We start from the raw sequence: 18,204 nt of genomic DNA on the forward strand, positions 1-18,204 counted from the left end.
ATATATATATCAATCATAGGACATACACTTTAGATCTGTGCACTTTTAGCTGGGCACAGTGGTGAAACATATGGTGCCAGGCACCTGGAAAACCGACGCAGAAGGGACACCTGAGGCCAGGAGTTGGAGGCCAGCTTTGGCAACATAGTGAAACTGACTTAAAGGGGGGAAAATTTTGTATAATTTATCCTTTTTTTTTTGAGACAGGGTCTTACGCTGTAGTCCGGGCTGTCCTCGAACTCTTGCCTCAGCCTCCTGTGTGCTGAGATTATAGGCGTGCACCACCACGCGGGCTCCATTTTCTCTTTTCCTTTTAAAGGTCAGCTCTGCCAGTGCTTAATTTGTCTCCTAGACATATTTGATTGCAAGAGCCAGTTCTAGGCAGTTCTTAGCTTCCTAGGTCAATGTCAGATTTCAGGACAGCTTTTGGCTTTCTGATGCTCCACTGCCGACATTGGCTACCCGTTCACCACAGAGACCTGCGGGGCTGATGGAGGTGGGAGATTGGGCCCACAGAGGGACATATCAGCTGTTCTTTCTTGAAGACACCATTGAGCTCTAAATCATGGGACAGGATGAAGCTGTGTTCATAGGTGTCCATCCTATCTTCTTTCCCAATTTAGACAATATATATTCACATTTAGATGAGGAGAGCACTGAGTCCTTCACGTATACTGCAGCAGTTCCCAGGGAGCGGTCCCGGCCACGGCCCAAGGTCTTCCTGTGTTATTCCAGTAAAGATGGCCAGAACCACATCAATGTCGTCCAGTGCTTTGCTTACTTCCTCCAGGACTTCTGCGGCTGTGAGGTACAGAATTTAGAGTCTCTTTCCCTGGGCAGTGATGCCTATTCTCTCCTGGCTGTTTTCTCTTTCAAGGGCTGCTTCTGTGACCCCTGGCTTTGATCAGTGCCAGTTTCCAAACTGGGGAGGGTCTTGTACTCTTCTTCAGCCTGTCCTATGATCCCAAGCACTAAATGTTTTATAACTTGGTTCTGAATTGCGACATAGTCCTGTGATCAAAAACCTTGATTGTGTACCCACATGGCAGGAGGTTTTGTGAGTATTAAAAAATAAAAACAGTGGGTGTCTGCCTTGAGAACATGTAAACCAGGGTGCTGGTTGGGGTGTCACTGTAGTTATCCTGGTAGGCATGTGCAGGTAGAAGCCCCAGTGGAAAGTTAGAGACAGAGTGGCAGGTGACAACCCTTTGAGGGGATTTACTGAGAAGGGGAATGGAGGATGATCCTTGTCCTGGAAGAACTCTGGGGGACCAGGAGTAAATAACAGAGAGACCTATGAAGTTGTTAGGCCATTGACGGGTATGAAGTCATGGAAAGTGACAAACCAGTGGTGTAGAAGGCAGTAGCACAGGACAAGCAGGGGGTAAGAAGGGATGACTCCAGAGAACAGTGTGTCAAGTGCTTGAATGTCTGCTCTGGCTTTTTAGCCATTCTTAAATTTGCTGTTCACGTGTAGCTTTTCTGTCATGTCGTATTGTTAATTTTTAGAGTGAAGTCTGAAGCTATGGTGGAAGGCATAGCAGTTCCTTACAAATATAATAGTTATATAATTATGTAGTTGGGTGATATTTGTTCTTTTTTTATCAGTACATGTTGGCAGTACATAATGTTTACACTCCTTGGGTGGATGGAGTTGGTACATGCACATAACCCATCTTAATTCCTTTCCTCATCCCCTTTTCCTCTTGTTATTTGTATGGGTTCTCAGACTCTCTCCATGTGCTAAGACTGCCCTCTGGTGTCAGTAAAAAGCATGAGGGCAGATCGTGTGCTGTGCCTGAGCTTGGCGGCAGCTCAGCGCCTGCTGGAAAACAGCGGCAAACTCTAGCGAGGGTGCATGCTGTCTGCAGATACCACAGACACATTTGGTGTGTTTCTTCCCAGTCCTTTTCTGCATAAATGAAATCACACATACAAATACTTGTTTTGGGCAGACTGGAATGATTTATTTTTATTAATGATTTTCTACACTATTAGCGGTTCTAGGCTAATGCCATTTTAAATAGCAACATGATCCATAATATTGACTTGTCCTGAGTTAGTCCAAATTACTAAATTATCGGTAGTTCAGTATTGCCCCATTTCTGATGATTTCCCATGGATAAATGCCTGGAAATGGAATTGCTGGGTCAAGATAGGAATATTTTTTAAATGCTTGGTGTATTCTCCCGATTAACTTAAGCTTGTACACTGTTAGCAGTAACTAAGGAAATAGACAAGTCAAGCTTATTTTCAGCAAGTGGTTGGATGTCAGGGCATTTTTTCCTTTGGAAACATCTTGGAGCCGAAGAGGAAACAAAATGGTTTCAGGATCCCTTTCCCCTGTGAGGCTGTGACGCCACGGAGGAGATGCTGGTCATTCTGCAGTGTTAAGCAGAAGAGCTGTGTTACAACAAGTCACTGCCCTCTTCTCCAGCATTGGCCAGCTCACAAACAGTGTGGCTAACCCCAGGTCTGTGAGAGTCCAGAGAGGTCCGCTTTGTCAGGCACACTCTGGGTGTGAGTCACCTAGCATTGTGGGGGACTCGGTGTCCAGACCTGGGGTCGTTCGTCTGTGTCCTCAGAGTCTGCCAGCCTTCCTTCCAGAACCTGCTGCTTGTATCTGGCTGCCTTATCCACGGTACGCAGCAGTCCCAGGTCCTTCCTATTCTGTGTTCTCCACTACACTGTGGGTTCCTTGAGGGCTTCCTCTGTGGTAACTTCGACAAGTGGCTAAACGTTCTGTGCTGCTGTCTTCACTTATAGGACAGCATAGTAGTGACCCTGCATGATGCTAAAATGAGCCGATGGATGGCAAGCCTTTGCAGAGGGTCTGGTGTGTTACCCTCACCACAGAAACGTAGCTGTCCCTCCACACACTACTGGGTAACCCAGAGCCGGCACACTATGCATATAATGGTTAAAGGACAGGTGATATGACCTCCTGTGATATTCATTCAGTCTTCCTACCCCATTCATATTCCTGAGTGTAGTGCTGATGAGAAGATGTCTCGTTTTCTATCAGGTGGCTCTGGATCTGTGGGAAGACTTCAGTCTCTGCAGAGAAGGGCAAACAGAATGGGTCATCCAGAAGATCCATGAGTCCCAGTTCATCATTGTAGTTTGTTCCAAAGGCATGAAATACTTGGTGGACAAGAAGAACTACAAACACAGAGGAGGCGGCCGAGGTTCAGGGAAAGGCGAGCTCTTCCTGGTGGCAGTATCGGCCATTGCTGAAAAGCTCCGCCAAGCCAAGCAGAGTTCATCTGCAGCACTCAGCAAGTTCATCGCTGTCTACTTTGATTATTCCTGCGAGGGAGATGTGCCCTGCGTTCTGGACCTCAGCACCAAATACAAACTTATGGACAACCTTCCCCAGCTCTGTTCCCACCTACACTCGGGAGACTATAATTTCCAGGAGCCTGGGCAGCACCCAGGACCTGGAAGCAGAAGGAACTACTTCCGGAGCAAGTCGGGGCGCTCTCTGTATGTTGCCATATGTAACATGCACCAGTTTATCGACGAGGAACCTGATTGGTTTGAAAAGCAGTTTGTACCCTTTCATCCTCCTGCCCTGCACTACCGAGAGCCAGTCCTGGAGAAGTTTGACTCAGGCTTAGTTTTAAATGATGTCATTGGCAAACCTGGGCCAGAGGGTGATTTCTGCCTAAAGCCTGAGGCTGCTGTTCTAGGGGCCACAGTGCCTGCAGACTCACACCCACAGCCAGAGAATCCATGTGGGGCCTTGGACCGGGATGCTGAGGTCCCGACACCCCATGATGGGGTTTCCACCCTTCAGCCCCTGCTACTTGCAGTGAAAGCTGGCGGCCCTTCGGACATGCCAAGGGACTCGGGCATCTACGATTCCTCCGTGCCCTCCTCTGAGCTCTCTCTGCCTCTGATGGAGGGACTCTCAGCTGACCAGACAGAAACGTCATCCCTAACGGAGAGCGTGTCCTCCTCCTCAGGCCTGGGTAAGGTGCTCTCGGGTCAGATTCCTGATGTACTCTTTACACTTCTACAATCTGTCAGAGCATTTTCTTGAACTTCGATGCCAACTTGCTGGAGAGTGAAAATTGATGAGAAGAAATATCACTCGTTTGATAGTCTTAGTGTACCCCGGATAACAGAATATTCAGGTGTTTGTGCTGCAGCAATACTAATGCTACTTTATGGTGAATTGCCCAGCCTGGCCAGGGGTGTTCTATAGCATACAGAATGTGTACTATATGGTCTTTCTGAACGCCAAAAATATTGAACTACCAAAACACATTTGGCTGTAAAGAGGTATGTCTATATTGAGACCGGTAGTGTTCACCCTCTCCTTGTTTTAGGGCCAGGATTTAGCTCAGTGGTTCCACTACCTGCCTCACAAGCACAAGGTCCCGAGATTGAGCCCTGGACCACCACCCCCACCCCACCCCCCAAAAAAGAAAAAGCAACATCTACTGAGCCTGAAGTTCATGGGTACAATAATTTCTTCTTCCTTGCTCAGCACAAGCCCATACAGAAGGGCTACACCAGCATGGTGGTGGATGCCTATAATTCTAGAACTTGGGAGGCTGAGGCAGGAGGATTGCTGTGAGTTCAAGGCCAGCCTGGGCTATACAGCGAGACCCTGTTTCAAAAAAGGAAAAGCCTCTGTAGCAGAAACCACTTCCCGAGAGAGCCCCCGCAGCCTGTTGTCTCAGGCCATTCTTCCCATGCCTGTGACTGCTGGGGTCATACATGCATGCAGCCCCTGGACTCTGCGGGAAGATGGCAACTGGAGCCTGTTAAGAGCACGGGCATGTCACATCGTGAGTGGGCTTGGGAGGTTCAGATGCAGCCCTCTGGCGCTAGTGTCTGCCCAGTGAAATTCAGTGATCGTGTGGCTCTGTCCTGTCTTCTCTCTGTAGGTGAGGAGGATCCTCCTGCCCTTCCACCCAAGCTCCTTGCCTCTGGAGTATGGAAAGCGGAACTTGGTTGCCACAGCTACACTGACGAGCTCCATGCCGTCGCCCTCTTGTAACAAAATGGAAGAGCCTAAGCATTGCCACTTTAGCTGCCGCCTCTGGTTCTCCAGCTCATCTCTGTGGTTGCATCACCTCCTTGGAGCTGAGTACTCATACCAGGATGTTTTCAGTGAAGATTTGGCCAGTACTCAGTCCCCTGGCCCCAGCTATCTTGGTGAAGTCGCCATTTCTCTAAGACCATACACAGAGCTCCAAAGGGCCTGTCTGTGGGGGCCAACAGCAACTTGCTCTGTTAGGTCTCTCTTTGCATCAGACCCTGTTCTGGCAGGTAGGAGGAAACAGAAATAGGAAAATACCTGCCCTGACCATTCCGACTTCAATGAGTTCTGTGTATTTTGCCTGTGTAGTGTTTGCTACTTTGGTATGGAATGCTGTGTGGAAAAAACTTAAATGTCATTATAGCCACAGAAATCAAGTGCCAGTCTCGCCGGAATCCATGCCGTATTACAGATGATATTCCTGTCTGGTTTCAGTGCGGAGTATTAGATAAGCTTTGAGCGAAAGGTCAGGAGAGTGACTGATCATTCAATATACCTTTCTAAAAAAATGTCCCTATGTGTTACAGGGCAACTTGGCTGGCCGAGGTGGGGGTCCCAGCCCTGCGATGATGTCAGATCTCGACCTTACCATCTCGGCTTTCCCCTGGTCTGAGTGGGTTACAGTTACCGTGCTGTGGCTCATAGGGTGGTGTCTGGAAGTTTGTTTTAAGTGACTCTTTCTGAGCAGGGCCACTTTATTGGAAGTTGCAGTCTGTGCTTCAGTTGCCTTGTCCAAAGCCGTGTCCTGAATATTAGAGATCAGAATTCACTGAAATGCAGCAGTGTATGGAGGTGGTGGCCAGTAATCTGCTGGGACTGGTTTTGACTGATGACAGGCCTCTTTTTAAGAAGGTAGGAAGGACTGAACTGTCATAAAAGCAAATGTCCTATTTTTATGAATGACTTTTTATAAAAAACAAATTTGTTTCGAAAGGGAAAGCATTTGTTCATATTCCACTTGTTTAACGTGTGCAGTGGTGCCTTAGTCTCCTTTGTGGAAGCACAGGGCCTCCCTATGCTGTGGAGCACGCACGAGTATCTTTCTCCACCCTTTTTCATGGGTGCTTTCGGGATTTGACTGCCTGTTTTCTCAGCAGTCAGCCCAGGGACTAGAGCTTTCACTCTTTCATCAGTTAGGACCAGCGTGGTGGGAGATGCCAAGAAACATCCCAAGGTGGGGAGGGAGGTGGGTGGGCTGGACTTTTCCTCCCGAGCACATGCTGAGCAGGTGGAAAAGGGGAAAACCTGCACTCTTGCTGGAAAGAAGAGGTTTTGTGTGTATTTTGGCTGCAGATGCCCCACTCCCTGTTCTGTAAAGGCAGCTGGCCGCCTTTTGGGAGAAGAACGTGCTCGTCTGTTCTCCGGCATCAAATTTCCTGCAGCTGCTCTGAAGGAGCAGCAGTGAGCTGGAAGCCTGTCTCCCCCTAAAACCAGGCATGTTGGTAGAGGAAAGAGTTCCCATGTTGTCACCACGCTGTCTATGACAACTGCACAGCTCCTTTGGGTCCATCCTCAGTGTGCATTCTGTGGGAGACATTGATGGGTCTGAACTTGCTAACTTACAAAACTCACTTGGAATAAGATTTCTCACTGAGTCCAAGAGATGTTTTTGTGCCCCCAGAGGAACCAGTGGGAGCTGCTTTTGGTTGTAGATAATCATCTTTTCATGTGAAATGAGACATCTCTGAGAAAGTGTCTCCAGAGACAGCCTGCAGGACTGGGGGAAGGAGCACCAACTGGGCCCCAAGGGTGTGGGCAGAGGGGCTTGCTTCACGGGTTCCCTTGGGAGGAAAAAGGCGGGGACAGAGTGCTAAAGGGGATTTTAAGTTTGGGTTTAGGGCTTGGATTCTTATTTTGAAACATGAGTGTGTCTGATCAACAAACTCAAACTCTTAAAAGATCAGATGCTCAAAGTGCGGTATGATTGCCTAACTCAATACATTATGTGTTAAATCTCACTTCCTACTTTTGCTTCATTAGTTTTGCTATTTTTCCCACCCTCCCCATTGTGCTGGGAGTAGGAAGAGTTGTCTTGGAGATGAAGGCTAAACATCCGTTCCAAGCAGATTCCATATTTTCACTCCGAAAATGTCACAGACAGTGGAAATGATAAGATGGAATCCAGAAAAAGATTCTGGTTTCTGGATGTTGGGAAGCAGCAATTAGGTTATAGCAGTGATTTCACTGACAGGCCTCGATCTGAGAGTAAACGTGGATAAGTGTGATGATGTCCTCTGAAAAGGAAACCAGGGCTCTAGAAAACCAAGGCTGACAGCCAGGCGCTAGTTTTTCACCATAATTCATCGATATTTCCGGGAAAGGATTTAGTATCTGATGCTGTCAGCTTTATTGGGAGAGTGACTGTGGAAGTTAAAGCCCGCATGAGCGTGTGCTGTGCTCCGATAAGTTGACTGTAAGTAACAGACTTCCTCGGGGGGCCTGCCCAGCCACATGGGAAGCAGGAGCTTGCTGTCCAGCGGTCTGGGACTGGGCCTCGTAAGCACATGGATCTCCAGAAAGAGTAACAAATCCTTCTAGTTCACGCCCAGGTATTTGGCTTCAGACTCCACTAGGTAATAACAGTATTTTGAGTCACAAATGAGACTGGCTAAAATGGGAGTTCTGTTGACATGTTGTTGGTATTAACTGAAGACATTCCCAGATCAGATATTCAAAAAAATGTCTTTAGCAATGAGCTGTCGTTGGAATAAGTGTATAGTAAGTTACAGATATTTAAGTTCATATATGTTTGTCAAAGTTTGGTCTTGCTATTCCAACAAACGCAGTTTTTTGGCTTTGTTTTTTACTGTCCCATACTCTTGGGTCCCCTGATTTATGTGCAACTAAACACAATGTATTAGAACATTCCTCAGAGCCACATGATTTTGAGGGTTTTATTTTCTTGCGTTTGAATATTTCTTTCCTTTAAAAGAAACAGAAAGGGGGAAAAAGCTATTTTATTCTTGATGAAGAAATGACACAACTTCCTCCTAAAAGACAGAAAATCCTGCAGCCCCTGGCACTATAACCTTCTCAAAAAGAAAGCAATCACACTGTCTTTATGGGAGAGGCAGGCAGTGCCAGTGTGAAGAACACTAGGTTTTTCTGCTGCTCTGTTTAGCATATCCTGTGCCTTCAGGGGCCGCCAAGTGTAAGGCAAACAGCTGTGTGGTGACAGATGGTGGCAGCCTTCCTCCTCCTCATCATCAGGGACGCCAGGCACCGTGAGCCCACGGCAGACCCAAGAGTGTCTGTGCATCTTACAGGTGGCAGCTGCTACAGTCAGAGAGGCCAAACATTTCCTGATATTGTTGTTTCTCAAGAGAAGCTGAAAACTTTTTATTTTTATTTTATTTTATTTTATTTTATATTGGCAACTAAAATTTAAAAGTATTTAAAGTGAATTCAGGACCAACAGAACACATGGATGGACCTAATTTGGCCCATTGGCTGCCAGTTTGTGACTTGTGCTTTAAAAGATTAGAAGTCAGGGCTGGGGATTGAGCTCAGTGGTTCCGCCACCTGCCTCACAAACACAAGGTCCTGAGTTCGATCCCTGGTTCCAAGAAAAGAAAAATTTGAAGTCAGAGCCAACCTACAGTAGTTATAATTGTTGGCTGCCATCAGGAAATGCTGCTGCTAAATACAGCCAGTAGCTGAATTCTTTTCTTTTATCTCTCCTTCAAAGAAATTTCACGGGATTCTGAAATGCATTTGGAAGGTTTTGATTGCTTCCCTTAACATTTTGCAATGTCTTTTTAAAATTTTTAAAATTATTAGTACATGTTTGTAATACATAAAGTTATGTGCCAATTTCTAAGTCAGATTTATATTCTCCCAATATAAAAAATATAATGCTTAGAATAATTTCATTTAAACACTGCAGCCTAGGGCTGGGGATTTGGGTCAGTGGTTCCAGCACCTGCCTCGCAAGCGCAAAGACCCAAGTTCGATCCCTGGTACCCCCTCAAAAAAAACCTCTACAACCTGTAGTCTAGGGCCTTATTTATTGGTTAGCTCTCAACGTAGTTGTTTTTTTTTTTTTAGATGGTTTATAATTTTGAGCTTAGGCCAAGATCTGTTTAAGAAGAGAGACATTTTAGAAAATAAGGCAAAAAATATAGTTCTACTCGGCTCAGGAATTTACATTATCTTCTGTTTTGAATGATCTGTGAGTTGTGTTTTAGGGCTGTGAGGCAGTAGACACGAAACTTTTTCTGGTGCTGAGGTATCAGGAGTCCAGGTGGGTGTTGGGTCACTCTTGCCTTAGCACCTGTCCAGGCCCAGGGTGAAAATAAATAACAGGAAGTCAGACTGTAAGCCAATAGCTCTGATCCTGATTTCAGAATATGGGGGCTAGCGTGTTCCTTTCTTGATGTCAAGAGCTGTGCCTGAAATTAGCCCAGACGTGTGGCTGTGGGTGAGAGTCTGGGTTTTTAGCGAAGGAGATTTTTGTAACCTACCCTGATTATCAGATAGTTCTATGTACATCTTTCTTCTAGAAATTCAAACCAGCTTTCTTTTGTTCAGGGTGTAGCGGAGAAAGAACAGCTGGTCACTTCCTGTGTATTTGAAAACCACGGTGAAGTCATCCCCCTGGAGTTTTTATTTCAGTGGTAAATAATCCCACCCACTTAACCTATCTTCACAGCTCTTATTTTCCAGGGGCTTAATAATTTTCACTGTCCTGCTGTTCCTCAGCTTCACAGCCGGTTTAGGTGTCCAAACAGAAACATTGGTGCCTTATGCACTTTGGTGCCTTGTGACTGCCAAGCTCAGGGTAGGATCACGGGGAGATTCCTGTGTGCCTGGCTTCTCTTACCAGGTGGGAACACGGTACTTCTTAAAGATGTTACATCCCTCAGAGTCCTTGTGAGAAGCCACATATTGCCTCCTTGGTGATTGTCCTCTGTCCTGTCTTGTGGTTCGTTTTCCCTCTGGAGAGCCAGCTCTTACTTGGTGCTCACTTCTGATGTGGTTAATGTCATTCGGAAGCTCCAGGTTACTCGAGACCGCCTCTTTCCTTCTGAGTGGCAGCTACCCGACCCTTCCAATTCCGGACTCTATGTCTACACATCTGGAGATTATATAAAGCTTTTGAGACTTGTGATATTGTTACTTGAGTTTAACCACCGGAGAGGTGACAGCAGCAGTTGCCAAGTGCCGCCTTCCCATTGCTGTTTGGCATCTAATTTGCATATTGTTTGGACCCCCGGTGAGGACGTTGGGCAGTTTTGGTCAGTTGTCTTCTCCCTTTGCTGCCCTTTGGTTCCTCCCCAAGCGTCGTCTGGGACCACAGACACCGCAAGAGCTTTCCGTGTTCTCAAGGGCCGGAGCTGTGGCTCTCAGTCAGCCGCGTGCTGCTTTTTCACAGCCGAGTCTGACAGCGCCGCATTCGCATCTGATGTTCACACCTGGTAAAATTGCAAAGAAGATTCCGAGGAGCAGCCCTCTTTGTGCGGGATGTAGTCAAAAGGAGCTGCTCCCACATTCAGGCAACAGATTTCCATCGGATGTCATTAATGTGTTTGTCTGTTATTAAAAAATTCTGTTGTTGTTGTTTTCTTTTTTCCTCCCAAGAAAAAAGCATGAGTCTGGACAGCAGCAGAAGTTTCTGTAAAAGCCAAATGTGTTCATTTCGAGAATAAGTAACTTAGGTTTTTCGCTATTGGAAGTTCCCTGTATTGCCCTCCTAGGAGGAAAGCCTGTGGAGCACACTGGTTATTGGTGTGTCATTGTTTTTGTTTCATCTTTAAATTTGTCCTCTGTGGGCTTGGGGAAGTAGTGAGCACTGACAGACTGTAGCAGTGCGCTGCATTTTGACGTTGGAAATGTTAGTAATGTGCGATTTGTGCATAACTCTGTAAATAGGTGACAGTAAGCCACAGCTGACATTTGCAAAATGTTTTTGTACTTTACAATTTCTGTATCAAATAAAATGTTTTAAGACTCTCATTGTTTGTTTTGTAAACATCTGTCCTATGTCCTACCTGGGGCTCTGGTGCAGTTGTCAGGGCTCAGCCTCAGGACGAGAAGAGGTGACCAGTACTTCTCCCCCTTTAGAGAAGGGAAGCGCTCTGCCCTGAGCCATTTACCGTGTCCTGCAGTGGGCAGTGGCCGTCACCTGTGTGGTGTCCAGAGGCCTCTGCAGTGCCGTGGTTACTTACAGATAGAAGAAATTTGATTCTCAGGGCCAGTGCACTTTACAGAAATTTACAAAAGAGAAATTTGGCCCCACACAAGTTAAAGTGATGTCTATTCATTCTGCCAGGCCTTCTCTCCCACCTTGTGTGTACTCCGTGCTCAGTAGGGTGCCTGTCAACTTCAGGGTCAGTTTCTAGACCCGCTACTGTGTCTGTGACCTGTGATTACAAGATACAGGTCCTCAGTTGCCCATCAGTAAAATGGGCCATGTGCTGTATTTCAGATTGTGCTGAATTAAACTACATAAAAGTGTAAAGAGTTGCTACAACAGCTGGGTGTAGTGGCACGTGCCTGTTATCTCAGCACCTGAGAGGCTGAGGCAGGGGGATTGCTGCAAATTTGAGGCCAGCCTAGGTGACAAGAGTGAATGAGTTCAAGGCCCAGCTTGGACTGCATAATGTGGCACTCACTGTTCAGAAAATGACAGGTATCCAGGAGAGAACCTCAAGGACACAGAATACAAGCCCTTCGGCTATTGTGCAAGAAGGGTGTCTTAAATTTTGTGTCTTAGGAACATAATAAGATTTTTTTTTTTCCTTTTGGTACTGGGATCAAACTTAGGACCTTGTGCTTGTGAGGCAGATGTGTTTGCCACTGAGCTAAATCCCCAGCAATAAGACTTTTTTTGTTTGTTTTGTTTTTTGAGACAGGGTCTAGCTGTGTAGTTGAGACTGACCTGCAACTCACTATGTAGCCCAGGCTGGTCTGGAACTCACAGTGATCCTTCTGCCTCAGCCTCCCAAGTGCTGGGATTACAGGCATGTGCCACCACGCCCGGCAGCAATAAGATTTTTAATAGAGTTTTCTTGTTCTCATACTCACCTGAGAATGTTAATGTGTCGAGGTCTAGAAACTTGTCCTTTTTTGGGAGCCAAGGAAACCAAGAGAGTGGTTAAAAAACAGCTTTGCAGCTAGTTGTGGCACAGGCTTCTAATCCCAGCACTCTGGGAGGCTGAGGTAGGAGGATCCCAAGTTTGAGCCCAGCCTGGGCGACTCAGTGACATTGAGACCTGGCTCAAAATAAAAAAGGACTGGGGTCGTAGCTCAGTGTGAAGGTTCTGGGTTCAATCCACAGTACCACACATAACTCCTGCTCCCCCCTCCGAAATCCACCTTTTCTAGAAGCATTGTTAATCACTGAGCGGGGAATTCCAACAAGTTCTTGTCGTTCATATTGGCATACCTTCTCATTTTTTTCCTGCTCATCTATATCCATGACTTGACTGCTTTGATAAATGGAAATGACATCATTTCACCTATTGATCTCTGTCACGGTCTCTGTCGTTTCTCATTATAGGAGCCGGTGTTTGGCATCAAGTGCATTATTAGGTGCGTGATCTAATTTATCTCCACAGCCACCCTCCTTGTTGGGCAGTCATCTGGCTGTGCCCATCTCACCAGAGCTTTCTTAGACTCCTGCTGGGGGCGGCCAGCGGCAGAGCTCTTGTGTCCCCTCAGTAGAGATCTGGCCATCCGGGTAGAGGTGGACTTGAAACTGTTTGGTCAGAGGCAACATAAATCTGCCGGTGAAGTGGGTGGAGGAGGAGGAAGTGGTGATGGACACCTCAGTTTCAGTGCAGCTGCTTTCTGTGCCGAGCGCTGCATCCTTCCTCGCCAACACGTCCTGTGGAAGGAACTCGCGGCAGCTTTGTCAAGGGTGCAAGCAAGGAATTGGCAATGCTGAGGCTGAAGCACCGGATGGAAGCATCCGTGCTCCCAGTCGGGCCGTGCACGCTGTCCCCTCCATGTGGCTTGAGGGGAAGGAAGGACTTTAAGAAACAACACAGTGACTTGGGTCATTGTTGGCGGAGGTTGGTTTTGGAATATTGTGAGTAAGTCTGGTTCAGAGTTTAAGAAAGGCATCCTGACATGATGAATCTCAATTTGAAGAATTTTATTTTAACAGGAGTTTAAATATATTTTTTAAAATATTTCATTAAAATAGGAGTTGTAGCTGGTACTATTAGTGGGGAAAATCCTTTTATTTGTTTTTTTTTTTTCTTTTGTTTTTGAGACAGGTTCTTAATATATAGTTCAGGCTGGCTTTTAACTTACTGTGTGGCCTAAGCTGGCCCTGAACTCATGGCAGTCCTGTTGCCTCAGCCTTCTGAATGCTGGGGTTGCAGGCGTGCGCCACCATACCTGGCAGGAAATCCATCTTGGATAACATGAGAAGCCCTAACTTTAACCACAGTGTTAGAAAGCGGAGTCTGGGCCAGGTGTAGTGGCGCATGTCTGTAATCCCAGCACTTGGGAGGCTGAGGCTGGAGGATCGCTGTGAGTTTGAGGCCAGCCTGGGCTACTACACAGTGAGCTCAAGACCAACCTGAACTACATAGCAAGACTCTGTCTCAAAACAAAAGTGGAGTTGTTTTTTTTTTAATTGAGTTTATTGATACATTTTAGGTATACAGTACAGTTACATTCATTATTGGGATCTTGTACCTAAAAGTGGAGTTTGTATATACAGCTGCTTAGGGTTCTTGCAGCCCTCAGCATCTCTGGGGCCTTGGGACTCGCTTTGTTGAGAAATGCCAACTTTCGGTGATACCAGGGGTCGAACCCTGTATGCTAAACACGTGGTCTAACATTGAGCTACACCCTCTTCCCCTAGACATGCTAACCCAAAGGGCGCAAAGACCAGCTTCCTCTTAGCTTTAACTGGAAAAAAATGGCATTTTTCGGTAGTCGAATAAACTACAGGTGATGAGCTAAGCATGTAGCAGGAGGAGGAAACATAAACCTTGTCCTTGCTCTCCAGGGCGTGTGGGTCCTCAGTAATGTTACATTCAACTCCTCCCCAACCTGCCCTGTTCTCACTGCCCACAGGAGCACAGAGCAGCAGCCCAGGAGAGAGGGTATAGGGAGTGAGATGCACACAATTCAAAGGGTCCTTGGTGTTAAGGGAAAATAATGCAAGAGCGGTGAGCTTGGCTCCCTGGCCTCTTCCTGGAGGGGACATTCACCGCCTTTCGCATCACACGTTAGCACTGTGATTGAAAGGGGGCTTTGAGAGGCCAGGGATTTAGCTCAGTGGTTCTGGCTCCTGCCTCACAAATACCAGGGCCTGAGTTTGATCCCTGATACAGCCCCCCCCCCCAAGAAAAAAAAAAAAAGACAGAGGGGACTTTGCTCTTGCCATCCTGAACCTAGATCTCAGTCTGCATTGCCTCTGTGACCCTGGGCAGGTGGCTTGCTCTGTTGAGAACAAAGTTACCCTGTCTGGATTACCTGACGGCCGCTGGAGGTCTTGGATGTGAGGCCAGGTGACTGGGCACAGAGCCAGGCCACAGTGAGCCCCAGGCCTGTGGGAATGTGGTCTCTAGGAGACAGGTTAAAGGGTGTACAGTTAAGTGACATCTGCCCAGGGGACCGATGGGCTAACTGAAGTGGACCAGCTGGAGAAGATGGTTCCTGCTTAGACGTCACACCTTGTGAAGCCACCAGTGGCCCTGGAGGTGAACACCAAGTTCTTACATGGCCCTGTGTTTAGTCCTTTTGCTTTGTTCTGACCATAGCAGATTGTTGGAAGATTCCTCACTCCTGCATTCCTGTCCAGGACCTTTGTATATGGTTTCCTCTGCCTGGAACACCTTCCCATCTCTGTGTCTCCCTCTTTTGCTGTGAAACCTTCCCTGACCAGTGTCCACGCTTAGGCTAGGTCCTGACGTGTGTCTCCAGGAGCATTTGTTTTTTTGGAGGTAGGGTCTCATGAGGTACTTAAGACTGGCTCTAAACTCACCATGTAGCCCAGGCTGGCCTTGAATTTGGGGTGATCATCCTGCCTGAGCCTCCTGAATGCTGGGATTCCAGGTGTGCACCACCACGCCTAGCTCTCCAGGAGCATTTACCTCAGCTTGTGTGAGTATGGCACAGACCCACTTGCTGACTAGAGTGGCCTTTCTTTAGGGCAGGCCTCCCATCTGGGGGACTTGGATGCTGCTCCTTTAACCAGCTTGGGGCCCCGTCCCTACCACCATGCAGGCCCTGGGACAAGTCCCCTCCTTTCTGTCCTCAGGTGGAGGGGGATTGCTCAGGGCCTGGCCCAGGGCAAGTGCTTGGGAACATGGAAGTTGGCCTCCGCTTTCCCCAGGATAAGCAGTATCGGTTAATAGTAAAGGAAGAAAGATTTCCTGGAGGAGAAGACTGCAAATTGAGATAAGTCTCCACGCATTTGCCAGATGCCTGCGGGGTCGCTGGGCTGCCCCACATATTTACCCTGAATGGCTGTGTTGTCTCCAGGTCGCTCTCCCCACGTGCTGCCTACAGGCCCCACGACAAACTCCTAGACACGGGATGGTCCATGACACAGGCTCCCTCCAGTCCCCAGCGTGCACAGAGTGGCTGCTGCTGTGCCACCACCCGAGCTCCCCGCCAGGGCCTTGTACATTGGACACAGCCCCCCTCAGGTACAGGCTGGGGTGGGCCAGGCATTTGGTATTTCTACCCCACAGTCTCTGTCCCTCTGCTCCCTGCTCCGTCTTGTACCTCAAATTTTCCTCCGTCTTAGATGAGAGCAGAAAGGACTTTCTTCTAAAGAAACCCTTGGTGACTACTTGCGGAGCGTTGTCCTTAGGCCAGAACAGTAAGACCGCACAGGACCACACCAAGCTAGTTGCTTCATTTGCTATTTGCTTTCAAATGCCCAGAACAAGGTGTGTGTGGGGGTGGAGCAGCTACAGGCAGAGGCTGATTGTTCCTTCCCGGATCCCATGTCTGGGGTCTTCTCGTTAGGAAGTAATCAGAAATGTGTGTTAAAGTTTACTGTGCAAAGACTTTCATCACCACACATCATCCTGATACTGAGATATGAGCAGCAAAACAGGTACCAAAAGGGATTGTTTTTTTCCACAGAGATTATGAGAAGATGGCACATTCATTCCTGCAGCGCCCTTTAACCACCATGTTGTAGAGTAGTAGCTCGAGACAAAGGAAAAGCCTAGCAATGTGTTAAATGAAAAAGGACATAAATCCAGTGTGACTGTGCTGGCTTTTATCTTACTCTTTATCCCCCTCAGTATATTTAATATGTTGTAATGAGAGGTGTTACATAATCAGAGGGCTTTAATTGTATGTTCACGCACAACAAAGACAGCAAGTGCTCAAGGCATGGTGGGCATTAGGAGGCCGGGGCCGGTGGTTTTCGTGTCTTGGTTTTCCCCTTCCCTAAATCAGCTGCAAGGGAGCATGGTGAACCCTCGCAGGATAAAACCGATATGTTGCCAGTCAGCGTGCCCTACTCGCAGATGTTTCTGGAAACCCTGAAGGGTGTTTGCCTTTAGTAATAATACAAAGGCGTGTTACCTTTGGCTCTGTGCAGGAGATGCACCCACTGCATCCGTTGCTCTCAGCAGCCATTTGAGATGTCCCTGAACCTCGGTTCCCATCCCGTCCCATCACGTCTGTGCCTGAACCTTTCTGGGCTTACGGCTGATGTCTCACACGGCCCTACCAGCTTAGTTCTCCTGACCTGCCCTCTGTGTGGACTTACGCAGGGTGGCTGCGCTGCCTCTGGGCCTCCACTTTTCCTCCATGTCCGGGCTCAGCCCAGGCCCTCCGCCAGCAGGAGGCCTCCATCCACCTGACCAGTGTTTCTTCTAGGTGTTGCGCCATCTTCTGTTCCCCAGCTGCCCACTGAGGGCTCTGCCTCCCTCATGAGCCCCGTGAAGGCCCAGACGTTTCTGCCTTGGAAGTCACCACTATTCCCCAGAGCCTGGCAAATGCATTGCATGTAGCAGACCCTCAAAGAATGTGAAATTGAATCTGATAGGAAGAAAACAACTTTGCCAAGGCTTCCTGGGTAGACTCTAAGGGTGGTCTTGCCTGCTGAGTGCTGGGTAAAGGAGAGAGCGGGAACCCTTTGCTTAATACTAATCTTAATTAATGAACGTGGCTGGCTGTAGTAGGGATCTTTCACCCTGTGGAGGTGGCAGGGAGAATAACAAAAGGTTTTTTTTTGGGGAAAGGCTAAGGACACCTTGGAAATGGGGAGTATGAGGAGCGTGGCTGTTCCCGAAATAGGAAACCAGTGGTTCCTGAAGCACTGGGTCTCAGGTCAAGGAGCGCGCTTGAAACTAGTGGAATAAAGCTGCAGCTGCTGCAGAGTCAGTTTGCTCAAGATGCTTGATTTCTGGCCCAAAATAAGAGCTGTAGGCCAGGAAGAGGCCACCCAGCAATGCGAGGCTGAGCACGAAGCAGCGGGCAAAGGGGGCGGTAAAGAGAAGTCCCAGCTGGGCCAGAGCGAGTTGTGCCCAGGGGCCTGGACTCCAAGATCTACATCCGGGACAGCGCTCCACCACACCGCGTTAGGCGGCTCCGATGCCCTTCAGCACCCGGGCACCTTGGGGCTGCTGAGCTTTTCTTGGCAAACGGGCCGAGCTCTCTTCTCCAGGATCTCTCTGCCGAGTCGTGGGGCGCGCTTGAACACTGTAAGCTTCCATTTCTTCACCTGCGAAGGGGGGCCCCATAGGCCCTATGCGGCCCGAGACTGTTGGGAATGTGATCAAGCACCTCAAATACACAGAAAGCGTTTTTTAACAGCAGGGTCACACTTCTCCTGACAGCCCAGTAACTACACTCTGCTCATTCCCGATTGTGTGGGTTCCTGGGACGGTGGGTGCTTATGTGTGGATGAATGAATGAACTCGGAAAATGGTTTCAGGTTCCCCGTTTGCTTGTGCGTGTGTGACCCCGGCCACAGCCCGCGATCACAGAGAACCTGCCGGGCGCGCAGGGCTTCCTCCGCAGCTCGCCTTCAGCGACGGCAGGCTCCGGGCCTAGGCCGCTAGGGGGACAACGAAGCCGCTCCGGACGGACACGAGTGTCGCCATACTCTCGCTCGGCGCGGGTACCTGTCCCCCCAAGAGAAGCCCCGCGGTTTCTGGGCGCGTTTCCGGCCGGGGCTCCCCTTCCCCGACACCGTGAACCCTGCGGGAGCCGGCTGAGGA

The 18,204-nt window shown here is 48.3% G+C and overlaps 2 protein-coding genes across 2 annotated transcripts in view; both read left to right on the forward strand.

Moving 5' to 3' along the window:
* Positions 1-8,967, forward strand: part of Il17rd (interleukin 17 receptor D) — a 73,256-nt gene extending 64,289 nt beyond the window's left edge. Inside the window, exons 11-13 of the mRNA XM_033757002.1 lie at positions 624-808; positions 3,026-3,974; positions 4,899-8,967. Coding sequence (XP_033612893.1) covers positions 624-808; positions 3,026-3,974; positions 4,899-5,011 — 1,247 coding nt within the window. The 3' untranslated portion in view covers positions 5,012-8,967. The remainder of the gene's footprint in view (positions 1-623; positions 809-3,025; positions 3,975-4,898) is intronic.
* Arhgef3 (Rho guanine nucleotide exchange factor 3) overlaps positions 782-18,204 on the forward strand; it is a 316,326-nt gene continuing 298,903 nt past the window's right edge. Inside the window, exon 1 of the mRNA XM_033757008.1 lies at positions 782-808. The gene's annotated coding sequence lies outside the window, so the exon portion shown is untranslated. The remainder of the gene's footprint in view (positions 809-18,204) is intronic.

The sequence above is a fragment of the Fukomys damarensis genome, unplaced genomic scaffold (assembly GCF_012274545.1).
Source record: "Fukomys damarensis isolate Sample0158 unplaced genomic scaffold, DMR_v1.0_HiC HiC_scaffold_28, whole genome shotgun sequence".
Taxonomy (NCBI): Eukaryota; Metazoa; Chordata; class Mammalia; order Rodentia; family Bathyergidae; genus Fukomys; species Fukomys damarensis.